The sequence below is a fragment of the Notothenia coriiceps genome, unplaced genomic scaffold (assembly GCF_000735185.1).
Source record: "Notothenia coriiceps isolate Sejong01 unplaced genomic scaffold, NC01 NC01_scaffold00024099, whole genome shotgun sequence".
Taxonomy (NCBI): Eukaryota; Metazoa; Chordata; class Actinopteri; order Perciformes; family Nototheniidae; genus Notothenia; species Notothenia coriiceps.
Window position 1 is genome coordinate 42722 of NW_011356800.1, and position 15555 is coordinate 58276.

At 38.3% G+C, this 15555-nt stretch overlaps 2 protein-coding genes across 2 annotated transcripts; both read left to right on the top strand.

Annotated features, from left to right (window-relative positions):
* Positions 1-4131: 4131 nt before the first annotated feature.
* LOC104954863 (putative defense protein 3) lies at positions 4132-7947 on the top strand. Its single transcript, XM_010782059.1, has 5 exons — positions 4132-4435; positions 5298-5410; positions 5562-5671; positions 5753-5817; positions 5902-7947. The coding sequence occupies exons 1-5, from the start codon at positions 4243-4245 to the stop codon at positions 6009-6011; spliced, it is 591 nt and encodes a 196-aa protein (XP_010780361.1). The 5' UTR covers positions 4132-4242; the 3' UTR covers positions 6012-7947.
* Positions 7948-10700: 2753 nt separating this feature from the next.
* LOC104954864 (melanopsin-A-like) lies at positions 10701-15555 on the top strand. The gene is made up of 8 exons (XM_010782060.1): positions 10701-10830; positions 10922-11125; positions 11367-11538; positions 12411-12572; positions 13626-13733; positions 13851-14013; positions 14923-15069; positions 15157-15555. Exons 1-8 carry the CDS (start codon positions 10734-10736, stop codon positions 15544-15546), a joined length of 1443 nt encoding a protein of 480 aa, XP_010780362.1. The 5' UTR covers positions 10701-10733; the 3' UTR covers positions 15547-15555.

A 15555-nucleotide genomic window follows, 5' to 3' on the forward strand; every position in this document is an offset into this window, starting at 1 on the left:
AGGCTGTTCATGCCTCTTACTGAAAAACAGTATCTCACTTGCTGCACTAACTGAGGTTTGTTTCACACGCAAGAACAAGTTCTTTAAAAGATCTCCAGGAATCGACAAAAGGAAACATTATAATATAAAAGATACTATGTTGTCATCCATCTATATTCGGGGTAATATCGTTAATCGATATAAATACTATTCCAGCACATAATTAGTGGTCCCCATGTCAACAACTGTCAACATTTTTTATAAAGGAGAGATTATTTAACAAATGACAAATCCCTGTTGGAAGCAAGAAGAAATTCAAGATCTTAAAAAACACGAATTAAGCAAAGGTTGACCCTGTGTTGGCTCTTGTGATGAAAGTGAATATCAAGTACTGTACATGAGAAAAGGAGAAAACATTTTATAACCTGGCACTGTGATTCACAGAGGCAGAAGATTGTCAATGTTTGTATGAACAATGTATATACCACACAATAACTACCTGGTGATAACTCACACAGCACTGGATACAAGAAAATGTATGTACAGTTGTGTAAATGAAAATGTTTCAACCCCGATAAACAAAGAAACATACATTTCAGGAGAGCAATGTTCTGCACATAGGAAAATACACATTGGATTCTTGTTTCTTTCCTTGCTTCAATTGTATTTCCCCCCTGTCATTATTGCCCTTTCCTGGAGGTCCTTTCAATCACAACTAAGCTTACAAGATTTGACATTACATTTCAGAACATGCTGGTGGTTTTGTAACGTCTAGGTTGCTACAATATATTTCTACCGTGCTGTTGAAAATAGGGCAGTCTGTGATGGACTTTTGTCATACAGCAATACAACTATCTATAAAGTATTCAGTTGGACATTGCTATGCTTAAATCCAGCACATGGCTTCGTCATATGTAAGCATGTCACTGGTTAATATTGTCATTTGATGCAAGCTGCTAAAAGCTAAAAGATAAATTGTCTTGGTACATCGTACCATCTCCATTGCACATTGCTGGACATGACATGGCACATTTTGTTCAGGACTGAGCATCTTTCAGAGGAATTTTACATTTAATTTGATTGATTTTGTTTCTGCAGGTGTTCTGTTCCATCACCTCAACACACGCAGTAACTTGTGTACACACGCACGCACGCACACACGCACACGCACGCACACGCACGCACGCACGCACGCACACACACACACACACACACACACACACACACACACACACACACACACACACACAGGGCACTCCAGCTCTACATTATCTACAGTACGCCTGATGCTAGAGTAACACCCAGAGTTCACACTCAAATGAACTGAGAGCAGGGGGGACTAATGAATTGAGCTTTTCATTGAAGAGAAACCATTTAGTTATTGAGGTCATCCGCTTCTTACCGCAGTTTAGAGTTAAAGGTAACGCCTGAGAGATTCACTATAAACCTGCCACATTCAATTCACTTGTGATAACTATCCAGTCTCATAGCTAGTGGTTTATGTTTGGTTTTTATCTAAGCATTCAGTACGTTCTTCTTTGAATGCAAACTGATAGCAGTACAGTTACCTAATCTGTACCCTAACTCTAATCCTTTTTCTCACTCTGATCCTTGACTTGAATAATACATTGTATTACATACACCAGGAACCCTGTAACCTCATCCTGCTCCACTTGCAGCTTATAGTATATTTCATGGGTTGACCTACCCAGAAAGAAGACATTGTTCCCCTTACAGTCTATTCGTAGAGGTTCAGTTTATGCTTTATAGTACCTCCAGGTTGTCAGCAATCAAAACCAACCCTTTAAATAAAACCCTTTCCGATTCTGAACACCCAAACTATTTTAGGCGAAACAGCTGTATAAACGAACTAACTCAGAAAGCACTTTAAGAGCCTCATCAATGGATATAGCCAATAGTTGTCAAGCAGTGGACAACTATTATTTACACAACGCTTTGGCAGCAGTGTGAGGGTCCTGTGCCTTGCTCAAGGACACCAATTTTAGATACTTTGCTTTTTTGTGTGCATGAAAAAGTTGATGTACAAAGATGTGACAATGTGAGAATAAGTCTGGAACAGGAATGGAAACACATCAATTGGTACATAAATCTGAGAGCCTGGAAGAGAGGATGGAAATAAGAGGAAAAGTCTCTTGACTTTTGTGCACAATTCAGTCTTTTATTTTTCTCACATTAGCCTTAAAGAACTGTGTTACCAAACAAGGTTATGTTCTGTTGGATCTCTATTCCCCCATGTTCACCAGCACAAACGTTATTTATGGGAAGAGGGGAAGACAGTTTTCAGTCTGACCAAATAGGGATTTGAGTTAGTTTATTGGTCTCCACTTATTCTGATTCATAGTGTAGAATCTGAGAAAATGCACAAATGGAGGAGGCAAAGAAAGAAAGATATGCACAAAGCAGATTATCAATATTCCCTAAATGTAATCTATAATTAATCGGTTACCTACTTATTCTCTTGCTGGATATTCATTTTCAAGACAAGTTACAGTACAAACAAATCAAGGCAACACTTCTTCAGAATGATCCTCACATTGCCCATAAGGACTTTTACTACAGGATATGGATTGATGTTGAAAACAGAACACATTGTGCCATGACTGTGCAGAGCATTGGGGATTTAATCAGTAAGCATGTGACCCACTAATGATTCACAACTCAGCTGGAACAAAACCTTATCTGACTAGAGTACATGTCATAATGCTCCTCAAAAGATTATATTTTAAAATCACATTTCCCCTGATAAATGTTGGAAGGGTACAGTCCATCCCCTTGGGGAAATGTACATTTAAACAGGTGAAAGCCATTGAGAACATGTCACGGTGGCATTCTCATAGTGCAGTCCGCTTCTTCCTCTTAGTGTCAGCTTCACACTGGTCGATCCTTTTTATGTAAAATAAATCATGCATATATTCTGCAGACAGAACGTGTGAAATGTTGGACCGAGAGACGGACTTTCTCTCATGTCTGTTCTGTGATATTAATCAAAAGTGAAGAGAGATTCAGTCGTTTTTCATGTTATTATTATTATTTTTGTTTCATTATTCACCAAATCCTTTTTGATAAACGGAAGATTACAAAGTTAATGACACTCAAAAATTCTCTCACAAATGAAAAACTAATCCTTTAAGCACAAAGAAAAGGAATTGTAAAGGAATTTGTTGTACTGATTTAGAGACTTGGTATATGTTTACATAAAATAGAAACTGCAGAATAAATATAGGCATATGTGAACTTAAAAAATATGTTTTTGACCAAGAAAAACCAGTCCATCGCACTTTGATGATAAAGATTGCTTTTCAGGGTCTTGTCAGTTAGTATTGCATCCGGCCGGTTTCTATGTTGGCTGACAGTGAAGACAATGAGGAACAGGTTGAAATGAACAAATGACCCTTCTAGTTCATGTTATTTATGCTTAACACTTCAGCTTTACTCATACAGTGTAGAAACACTTGTTTTGCTATTATGGAAAACAGTCCCCCGTCTTGTGTGGGGAATAATGTGCAGCACTACCTGAGTGCAAACCCGCTCAAATGCTCAACATCCAGTTTTGTCAAGGCAGGGCTTACACATTAAATAATCCCTTTCACGACACATGTGGTGCCCCTACAGTGATAATATAATTCAGTAAGAGTGTTTTAAATCCACGGTCATTATGTAGTGCAAATGGATCAATCAGACAAATTCAAGTGGTTTTCTTCTAAAGTGTTTTCACTAAAGTTAAAATAGAAGGTCTTTGTTTTTCTCCTGACAGTAGGTCAACGTATTCTCTAGTGACACAACGAAGTAACATGTATGTCATGAATAATCCCTGGAATAAATATGCATTCATAACACTTTGAGTGACTTGGACGATGGTATAATTGCCAAGGACTTTAGATTTCATGAAAAACCTTTAAATGTAAGACTGTGGTGTTAAAGAGTATATGCGTCATGTGCTTTTCTTGAAAAATGTTTTCTAACTTTCCTTTGATTATGAGAAAAAAAAAAATTAAACCATTTAGTTTTCACTGGAGAATAATCATGCTTTGTTTCAATAAATCACGAGAGCATTCACGTAAGAAGCACATTACATGGTTGGAAAAGGAATTGCTGAAGAAAATTAGAATGTTCTGCTTGTGTGACTCAGCACCAGTACTTCATATTAGTCCATCTCTTGGCTCACATTGTGCGTTTCATCCTCATCATATACTGCTATTTTAGAATTGCAGCTCAAAGTGTGGTTGCTTTTCATTCAGCCTGATGGAGCTGTCATTGCCTGGGTTAGTTATGCTTCAGATGCTCTGTTTGGCTACTGGATATCCCAATGGGGCTCCTACTGGCGCCTGTGAAGACATGACGCCTCGCCACACTGGTGTTCTGCCGCAGCCGTCCCCAGCGCCCTACACTCTGCTGGTCAACACTGGGACCTTTCAGCAGGGCAAGGCCATTACTGGTAAGATATCTATGATCACTCTTAGAAATAAGAAGAAAAACCTCACACAAACATTACAAACTATTAATAATCCATGACAGAAAGCTGTGAGTCATGGAGGAGAACATTTATAAAGAAATTGCTATTTTATACAGATGATAATGGATTTCTTTTTCAAGTGTGGATAGCAAGAACAACTTTTATTGGAGCTTTGTTACAAAAGCTTTGTTTGTGTTAATCTGGGACAAGGAACACACTTCATTCAAGAACTCAAATCTGTGTTCACGCGGTGATTCAAATTCTTACAGAGCAACCAAGGGATACTATTGTTTGAGCCATTATAAAGCTGATGTGAGAAAAAGTTTTGAACAAAGGGACTTTTTATGTGTATGCGTCTGTTATGTCAGGCTAAAAATTATTGGTATTTGATGGAAGTCACAAACAAACTTGGATAAGGTTATTTTACTCATACCCACTTAATTGTGTTGAGTATTATTAGAAATTCTTGTTGGATGTAATTTCCGTTGATTCTTTTCAAAAAAACTGTTTGTTGTAGTTTACCAGTATACAGAAAGAAGCAAGGGAAAAGGGAGACTGAGAACACTTTAATATCTGTGAACTTGTTGTCAGACATTATTTCAGTATTAAACAACCTAAAGCATATGGCATTTCCCTCTCATATCTTGCAGCATTGTGAACTTCTTACTCCTCTGCTGGTTTGCAAGTAATTTTGGTTTACTGGATGTATACATCAATAAATGAGGAATATATCCTCTTCATCTGTTATTTTAAAAGCCATACTTTTATAAAGCAAGTGAAAATGAAGAGTAAATATAAATATGACTCTATATACCGGCTCAGCTGTATCTGTGTACTCCTGCAGTGACTATCAGTGGACCAGAGTATCGTGGTGTGCTTCTGGAAGCTCGGACAGACGGCAGCACTAATGCTCTGGGGAGCTGGCAGCACCCTGCTCCAGACACAAAGTTTCTTCAGGCAAGTTTCAAGTAGCTAAACTCTCAAACCATCCGACACAGAGGAAATAGGAGAGATCTCTTTGCTAAATCCAGTCTTGTAGAAAATATATTGTTTTACATTCTTATGTCTGAGAGATTTCATGATGTGATTTTGTGTTTTATATTAACAGTGCACAGGGAATCCACAAGGTGCTATTACTCATGCAAACACCAACCTGAAGGGCGAATCCACTGCATACAGCTGGATACCTCCTGACTCTACGAGCCCTGTCTACTTCATGTAAAACAAACACATTTTTCCTCACATTTTTCAATCACAAAAACAAAACACTTCTGCTCTCATACTCTGTGTTTTCTTCAGGGCCACAGTAGCTCAGCAGCGCGCAGTCTTCTGGGTAAATGTGAGGTCCGCCGTTCTGAAAAGAGGTAGGTAGAGCAGGCGGAAACATCAGAAATAAATTCAAAGAGAAAAACTTTAGTGATGATTTGCCCTTATCTTCTGCTTCTCAGGGAAACCAGAGAGTCTGGGATTGGCTACAGAAGCAAATGCAGGAATGGCTAAAGAAAAACCTGTGCTTCTCCTCGGGATATGTTTCCTGATGATACTGGTGCTGTCGTGAACATCATGGGAAAAGACCATGTTTTCCTGCAATCTATTGGGCTCTGTATAATGCTTTGTATTAATCACAATTTTTTTTTTGACTATCTCCCTTTAAAAATACACACTTTTGCAGACATTATATCATTAACTCAAACCACAAGCATGAACACAAAATAATTTCCCTCGCCATAGACATCATTTATAGATGTTTATTTTGTTTCATGCAGTCATGTCCACACCTTTTATGGTGTGTGTTCAGTCCTATTTAATACATAATAAAACACGCGGACTTCTGCAAAGAGAGGAAATGGGGCACCTTTAGGGACATTAACTGACATTTAAAACATTTCAACGCTTTCAACTAAATGCATTCAAGTTTTTATAAAGAAATGTATGATTACATAAGAAAAGGTCAGTCATTCTGGTGCGTTATCCCTCTGGCTCTTTTGAAATATATACTCTGCTACAGAACAATGATATTGTTTAACAACAAGCACGTCACACTCTTGCTCCCATATATATGTGCATGATTTACACGGTAAACCCCTGCATGATTAAAGACTTGCCCTGTATGTTAAGTTTAGTAAATGGGTTATCAACCTTAATTTTTTTCACCAGACTTTTCTTTGTATTGTATGTCTCTCTGATGATAAAAAAAATCCATCACTTCACATATTAAAAGAAAAACTCATCAAATTAATGTTATCCCTTTAATTTCAGAGAGAGAAAGAAATGGATTGATAGAGAGAGGTTGGTTGTTATTGACAGAAATTCATTCCACTTACCCAGAGCGTGTTATGAACTGCTTATTCCACATCGTTTGATCTATAACCTAGATTCCCTGTATGTTGATGAACAAAAACCTAGGCAGATACTAAAGAGGCTTAAGGCATGCATTACATGTGAGATTTAAAGCTCAATATTCATCATGTCCTGCTTGACTCACATTTCTCAGCTCCACATGCTGCAGCACCTCCTGACAGCTGTGCCATAACCAGAGGAGCAGGGGCAGAGTCTACTTTACTTAAACAGGCGAAGGATTCAAATGTTATATATATATATCGCCCACAATTCAAATAAACAGCAACAAAAACACATGTGAATGTTGAGGATCTTTCCATTTGATAACCTATATCTAATATTTATACATCTTTCGAAAGATTCATACAATTATCTTGAGCAGTGAGACAGCAAACATGACAGAAATAAAAAAAAGGTTTAACCGCTCCTAAATAAGTCAGATCAGAAGAATGATCATCAGCAGAAATAATTAAGCTTTATATTTCTACTCCACTCCAATATCAGAAATATTGAAACTTTTAACCTCACTAAATTTTTCTGTCGATTTAAGAGACTTTGACAAATCAGATTGATATTGCAAAAACCAACAAATAAGTTCTCACGTATAATTTAGCTTACAGTAGTAAATCAATTAAGCTCTTCCTCTGCCAGTGACTGTGGCTCAGAGAGGGTTGTGTGTGTGCGAATGGTTTAATGTTGGCATTTTTTAAAGCGCTTTGAGGGCTTGGAAGACTTCGAAGGCGCTGTATAAATGCCAAGTCCAACATTCAACACATTAATGCATCACTATTTCTAATTCAATTATATAATACAGTTTTTTACCGTTTTGAAAAATTAGTACTTTTTTTCCACATTGTGATGCCAATACTTTTGTTCTCTGCTTAGATACAATTTTATATGCAGGGCTTTTACTTGAAACAGAGTATTTCGTCACTCTGTCTACATTTCCATTTCAGGGGATGGGCCAAGTAACATATTATTGGAAGTTGTCGCCTCTGCAGAGAACTTTATAAAAGTATAAATCTACTGCACTGACTTAATACATCAACACCTGATAATCATGCTGGTGCTTTGTCTATAAATGGGGCGAAGCCTGCGAGCTATTTCAGGCAGTCAACTCGAGCACTTATGCTGCATTCATACATAACGCCCCTTGCCACTCTACAACCAACCAAATGGAGTTTCCTTAATATGCCGCTCTATTTAACCTGCCAGATCTCTCTCCATGCATTGCTTGCTGCTGCTTTTCTGCAGCTACTTCTACGTCGCTGCTGCTTGCCTGCCCCACCACCACCCCAGCTTCCATCCCAGCTTCCACCCCAGCTTCCACCTGTAGGCTCTGGGGGTTAGTTATTTAATCATCACTCATCGTGCTATGTATATCTATGGAGTGATGAGGCCCGAGCCTAGACGCCAAACTCAACTATATGCTGCTTCTAATAAACATGTTAAAGAAACACGTGAGTTGTCTGACTGAACTGATATGCCTCTATGTAGTGAAGTATTGATCTCCAGCTGACTTATGTGCCCGAGGTTGCAGTTCTAGTCACAGCGCAGTACCACTCAATAATATATTTTCCACTGCAGGCCAAATGCCAGCTAGAACAGGGGATTCAAACCCAGGATTGAAGCACCAACACAACCAGCTGGTTCAATACTCATTGACTCATGGACATGTGGAACACCGACATCCTTTGTCCAGGTCAAAGTTTATGAATCCCACACCACTGATGTGTTTTTCCATTGAGACAAGGTCATTCATCCAGATGGTGTGTTGGGGTAAACAGAGAGGACGATAGATGGAGAGCTGAGATGAGAGACGTGGGCATGCAGTATAACCAGACAAACTACAGTTGAATATCAGAGTAAAGGAAAACACATCAGAAAACCTTTACCCCAGTCAATAGAAACATGGAAAAGACAAAAATCAAAGCTTTCCAATTGGAAAGCAGGCAATAAATCTCAAAGGATATTTACTATACTTTTCAAATGTTGCTTTCCATTCGGAAAAAGTATAACAAGTACAACAGCTGTCAACAGTTTGTTATGTCCTCTTCAACAGGCCTACTATTTCCACAAACAAACAAAATATGATTAGATGCTATTGACCTTTAAATTGTGTCATTTTAAGTCAAAGCATGTTGTGTTGAACGCTATTTTTTAATTAAGAAATGTACACATCAATGAAATCTCTTGTAAATATTTTCTCTTTAAATATTACATTTAAAGCAACCTAATTTCTCATTTGTCTAATTTGCTTTTCAAGTAAAATGTTACTCGCGGCGTCATCTCGTGCAGACAGAGTTGGATGAGGAGGAGGACTTGCCCCTTTTTCAAATCCCTCTGTCACTCACATGTGTTGCACACACTGCATTAACATGAAGAGTGGCCTTGCAGCCACAGTCAGTGTAAGGCAAATCAACATCACATTTGACCTTGTTTGTGTAATCAAAAGACCTCTTAAAAAATCCATGTTTAAAATCTTTTGGAAGTTTGCAATATACTGTTCTTTTATTATAACTTTTTTTATTTGCAACTTTATTAGTTTACAAAATAAATTTATTTGACATTTTTGATATAGCTAGGGTCATAAATAAGGATTTACTGTATATACAAAACAAATCCTGAGGTTAAAGTAGCACTAGATGTCCTGTTGTATGTTTCCCTGCTGTGCTGACATACTGCAAACATAATAACTGTGATTAGGTCACCCAGCAGAACCCGGCAACAGTAATCCTATGAAACATCTGTATGTGTGCTCTGTGTGATATTATACACAAATACATACTATACACAAGTACACATGCATGCGTATAATATGTAAACACACACACACACACACACACACACACACACACACACACACACACACACACACACACACACACACACACAACCACAGAGGGAGATAATTGTCTTTCAAGTGTTATGTCACTCGATATAGTGATTTTCTAGGAAATATATTCTCTAGTAATATGCATATGCATGCGCAAACCCTTAGAACACATAGAGAGATCTGCAGTGATATGAAAACAGATTAATAGTGTGATACACATACAAATGTTCAAAAGCAGACCCAAAGATGTCACGTATTCACAGGGTGACCTTGCATACAAAACCGGATTGTTTGCTGTTTGATGAGAGAGAAGCCACTTTTGAGTCAGTGGACCCAGAAACCGAGTTGAATCAATAAAACGTCAGTGGAGGTAGACAGCAGGTCAATACACTGCCTAATCAAGTTGCTGTCTAATGCAGGTTCTCACAGAGTTGACCAGTTCAGCAAAGATAATTGGTTATAATAATATATAAGAACAATAGAATATGTTAAAAGCAAGAATAAACAAAGTGTTAAAGGCAATGCTGTCTACATATTTTTTCTATTTTCTTTCTCAAATGTCCGGATGGAAATGAAATTGTTTTCTTGCAAAAAGATATATTTGTGTGTGATAGTTTATATTTCAAAGAACGACAGCAGAATGTCTCATAGGTTGTGAAGTATTATAAAATGACAAAGAGTTATAATTGTAGTCCAGTCCTAAACCAGTGAGTCAATAATAGCCAAGTAAACAAGTAAAATAGCTTTGAAACCAATCCAAAAAAAAATTTGTTCTAAATTAATTAAAGGGTTATAAATTACTTGTTTTAGAAAACCTGTGAAAAGAGCATCACAGTGGTCCAACCTACTTGTAATACAATACACATTCGATAACACAGGAACATATTTGGATGTGAACAGCTGTTCCTTCATGATGTGGGATTCAAAATGTAAGTCTGAGTGAAGGCTAAAGCCCAGCTTGTAAAATAACATGGAACATATTTATGATACTAACAGTTGTGTTTTTAAAGTCTTGTTTTGACAGTAATTTATACATATCACGTTTGTGTGTGTGTTTGTGTGTGTAGTAACAAGAAGCTTCGTAACCTGCCGAACTACTTTATCATGAACCAGGCCATCAGTGACTTCCTCATGGCTTTCACACAGTCCCCGGTCTTCTTTATCAACTGTCTCTACAAGGAATGGGTGTTTGGAGAGATGGGTAATGCTCTTTTTCTTTTTTTTCCTAACATCTTCAGACCACTTGTTGTTGTTTAGTAATTCACATGTCTGTATGTGTTTCTTCTCTGCAGGCTGTAAGATGTATGCCTTCTGTGGAGCCCTGTTTGGCATTACTTCCATGATAAACCTACTGGCCATCTCAATTGACCGCTACCTGGTGATCACTAAGCCTCTGCAGGCCATTAACCTCAGTTCCAAACGAAGAACCACGGTGGCCATCCTCATGGTCTGGCTTTACTCTTTGGCTTGGAGTCTGGCTCCTCTTGTTGGATGGAGTAAGTTGAGCTACCTCAATGTCTATTTCTATCAAGTTCTTGTACTTGCTCTGTGATAATCTGAGAGAAACCAGCAAATGACCTTCACTGAAGAAAAACTGACATAGGGCTTGCTGTGATCTTAATCTACACTTTCACAGACATCAAAACAAGTACAAGTCTTATGTGAAAGAAAACTCAGAACTGCTGATGTTTTATGTGATATCTTAAATGAAATGATGATGTTCTTTATCACTTTTAGGCTCCTATATCCCTGAGGGCCTGATGACATCTTGCACATGGGATTATGTTACATACACAATGGCAAATAGGAGCTACACGATGATGTTATGCTGTTTTGTTTTCTTTATTCCACTGGGAATCATCCTTTACTGTTATATCTTCATGTTTCTGGCTGTACGGCAGACTGGCAGGTACTGTAACTCTTATATCAGCAGGAGTGTGTATGTTGTGTTTTTTGAGTTTATGTAGGTGGAGATACAGTACATGCAATATAAATTATTTTCATAACACTCCAAAATGAAAAGATACCACACTTAAATAATTCCAACAGTTTTTATCAGTACCTTATGTCAGAAGGAATGTGTGTTTAAAAAGCTGGTGTACAATGGCACGTTAGGTGAATTTGTATGTGGTAAATACTGTAGTAGTTAGCTTGATAGGTGATACATAATGATGGGCTATACAACACAGGCAGATTATCTGTGTAAAACAAAAATATGAAAGGTTAAGGTGTATAATTCATGTGCACACATATGAGTACGCATAATATATATACCGTAATTTTCGGACTATAAGGCGCACCTGACTATAAACCGCAGCAGCGGCATACCACTCTCGGTTCCACTTTTACTTTTGCGCGCTACCTGTCTCACTCTTTTCCGGCCTCCAGCTTTTCCTGCTGGAAGCCGCCGCTTAAAGGTGGAGGTCCGCGGACCGGCCATAGAGCCCATAGAGTTAAAGGTGGTGGCCGTTAGCTGTAAAAATCCATAGATTAGCCGCACCGTTATATAAGCCGCAGCGTCGAAAAATGGGGAAAAAGGCGCGGCTTATAGTCCGAAAATTACGGTATATCTTTATAAACCCCCACCTACTTTGACCAGAAGTGAATTCTTATAAATATGAATGCTTCTTTTGGTTTGTCTTTCAGCTTTAATAACTTATTTTTGGGCAGAGATTGGTCTTGTTAAAGATCATATCCTAATTGTTCAGCAGGACATGCATTACCTGCATTTTGTTTTCTGGTCTCACTTTCTCTAACTGTACCACCCTACTCCACCCACAGGGAGGTAGAGCGTCTGGGGACCCAGGTGAGGAAGTCCACCCTGATCAAGCAGAGGTCCATCAGGAGTGAGTGGAAGCTGGCAAAGATCGCCTTTGTCGTCATTGTGGTTTATGTCCTCTCCTGGTCACCGTACGCCTGTGTCACAATGATTTCCTGGGCAGGGTAAGACTTCTTTCATACATGATTCGTTTTGTGCTGCAATGGTTTGAGTGTGCTTGTACATTTTGGGATAATATTTTTGAAACAACAATCTGCTGTGGAGTTACAAAGGCAGCACATGTAGTTGGATATACAGCCTACATGATTTAGCTTCAAGTTTCTGCAGGGCTACATGAAGGATGTGCTGGTTTACCAGGACATCATTGGAAGTTTAAATGGATTTCCACATTTCTACTAGGGTCAAAATATGCCTAAATCTTTAATGAATGAACTACTGTGTATATTTAAAGACACTTGTACATTGAGCATTGGTTTCTTTGATCCTAGATTCAATGCAGACATTTATTTTCAATTTCTTTAATGTAAAAGTTGCATACTTAACTGTAACATCCATATAAGTAGACATTTTGTATCTAATCATATTTCCATCTGCCTTCGCTTTTAAAAATGCTTGTGGACACATATTTTTATTCCAACCATTTTGAAAAATAAAAAAACATTCAGCAGACATGGCAGTCATGCTACACTTAGGAGTGTAGATAGTGTGTTGGGCATTTGGATATAAATCTCCCCCAAATGGCGTTGATGTATCATTATATAAGGTTGTGCCCTGGATCAGTGACATACAACAGAAGGCGAAGCTGCTCATACGTTCTCAGCTTATCACAGAATTCACTAAACCCCATGTCCCTCCTGGGACACACAGTAGGATGAGGTGTATAGTAGTTATGTAACTTAGAAATCGCATACTTTTATTTATTTCATTCACATTTTGCTCTATCACTGGGGAACACACACACACACACACACACACACACACACACACACACACACACACACACACACACACACACACACACACACACACACACACACACACACACCCCCTTTGTGGCAGCTGGCACATTTAGGCTAATCCCTGACCCAGTACAACTCTTCATTAAATTACAACAAATAAAAAAATAAAGTTTTGCTGCTGTTGTCACGCTAGAAAAAACAAAGAACTAGGCTACAAGATATTTTTTTTTCAAATTACTGTTGTTCTGTCTCTTTCAGTCATTCGAAAATCCTGTCGCCATACTCCAAGGCCGTCCCTGCAATCATAGCAAAAGCCTCCACCATCTACAATCCATTCATCTATGCTATTATACACAACAAATACAGGTAAATATATACTTTTTTAACCTAAACTGTCTCTGAACATGTATGATGTCATCAATTGGGACTCATAGTTCATCACATTAAACTTAAAGCTTTTTCTGTTGCTCTGTACTTTAAAAGGATGACTCTGGCAGAAAAGATTCCCTGTCTGAGGTTTCTGTCCCCCACTCCTCGAAAGGAATGCATGTCCTCCTCCATCAGCGAGTCCTCTCTCAGGGACTCCATCATTAGCAGACAGTCCACAGCCTCAAGGACTCACTTCTTCACAGCTTCCCATGACATGGTAATCCTTTTTTAACCAACATTTTGTTGTTACATAACATGGCTTGTATGGGCTATCACTGATCAGAAGGAACTATTCAAATTCAGTTGTGTTAAGTCTCCTTTATTCTTGACTTTAACATTCTTTTAACACTAATCTGTGAAGAAACACACATGTAATCTTAAGGCTTTAAATTGATACATTAAAGATTTAGGTATTTTTTTTATTCATTCCTATGTGCCTTTTTATTCAATTTGGTCAAAATTATCAAATTGAATGTTATAATTTGTATCATGTTCCTACTTTATGAATGCACACCTGAAAGTTAAATAAAAAGTTGATATTCATATCTTCCACCAGGACTGTTACGTGACAGAATCTTTTGTCATGCATCGTTCACTTTGCAGGCCAATGCTTGAAATTTAATTCAATTCAAGGTAAAACACTGGGATTAAGATAATTTTGGCCTCAAAACCATAGAAACCTTGTTTATGATTATGTTACTTCAGTTTCTTTTCAAATGTATAGTGTTTATAGAGTCCATTTTTGTGGTCTACTAGAATAGATTTACATTGTTCAATGTTCCAAAATCAAATCGGATTGGTCCATTTGGACCTGGGTATCGTTACGTCACTATACTCAGGAAGAGAAAAATGGAAAAAGAGAAATCTCCAACGAGGCGTTCTGGGGCAGCATGGACAGGTCTTTTCTGTGTTAGAGTTTTACTCGCTACAGGGTGTACTTTGAGGGTTTGTCCCTTTGCAGACCGTTTACATGCATAAAAAGCTACATAACACACAAGGGGACGGGTAATAACCGGAAAAGCATGACATGGGACCTTTAAATCACATGCTGATTTGAATTGATTTCATCTTGATTTAATAAATTGTTGTCCAATTCAGCTCACATTAGTTCTGTTTTGTCCTGCAGGTATTAAGGGATGTTGAGATGGAGCCGTTGGGAAGGAAGTCCGGTGCTTCCCTCAGAAGCATGCCATCGTACAGACAGCCTTCCAGAAACAGGAAATATAAGAAACAGTTACAGCGAAATACAACCAAAACCCAAGTAGCAGAGAAGGTGAGAAAACACAGCAAAAAAATAGTAACTTTATCTTAAACGTATTTTATCTCATTGATGAAACTTGTATTTTTTTCTCATTGCCAGCACCCATCTACCATGAATGAAACATACTGTGACCATGAGCTGGTTTGCAGTTCTCTCACCATCGCAACCCTCCCCCTACTGGTCCTCACAAGGAAACGCAGTCAGAGTTTATCTGATGAGATTTCAGACTCAAGCGAGAAGAAAGGCAGCATCAGGGATCACCACAAGAGCGACTCCTTCGATTCTCATTTTGGAAAAATACCAACCAATGATCCTAGATTGCCTCAGGGTGTCCCTCGCATAATTGTCATCAGTCCCACATCTGAAAGCAGTCTTATCAACCATGACAGTGTCTGCTTAGAAGACAGTGTTGAGGCGATGGAGAACAATGTTTTTGTTAGCTTAAACTTCTCATCAGAAGTCTTTGAGGCAGTGGAGCTGCTGCCTTGATCAGCTGGA

Bases quoted from the DNA above. Each gene is read 5' to 3' on its own strand.
- LOC104954863 (XM_010782059.1), top strand. From the start codon at position 4,243: ATGGAGCTGTCATTGCCTGGGTTAGTTATGCTTCAGATGCTCTGTTTG. The intron at 5,411-5,561 runs GCAAGTTTCAAG...TTATATTAACAG, and splicing joins CAGACACAAAGTTTCTTCAG to TGCACAGGGAATCCACAAGG. The intron at 5,672-5,752 runs GTAAAACAAACA...TGTTTTCTTCAG, and splicing joins ACGAGCCCTGTCTACTTCAT to GGCCACAGTAGCTCAGCAGC.
- LOC104954864 (XM_010782060.1), top strand. From the start codon at position 10,734: ATGAACCAGGCCATCAGTGACTTCCTCATGGCTTTCACACAGTCCCCG. The intron at 13,734-13,850 runs GTAAATATATAC...GTACTTTAAAAG, and splicing joins ATTATACACAACAAATACAG to GATGACTCTGGCAGAAAAGA. The intron at 14,014-14,922 runs GTAATCCTTTTT...TTTGTCCTGCAG, and splicing joins TCACAGCTTCCCATGACATG to GTATTAAGGGATGTTGAGAT.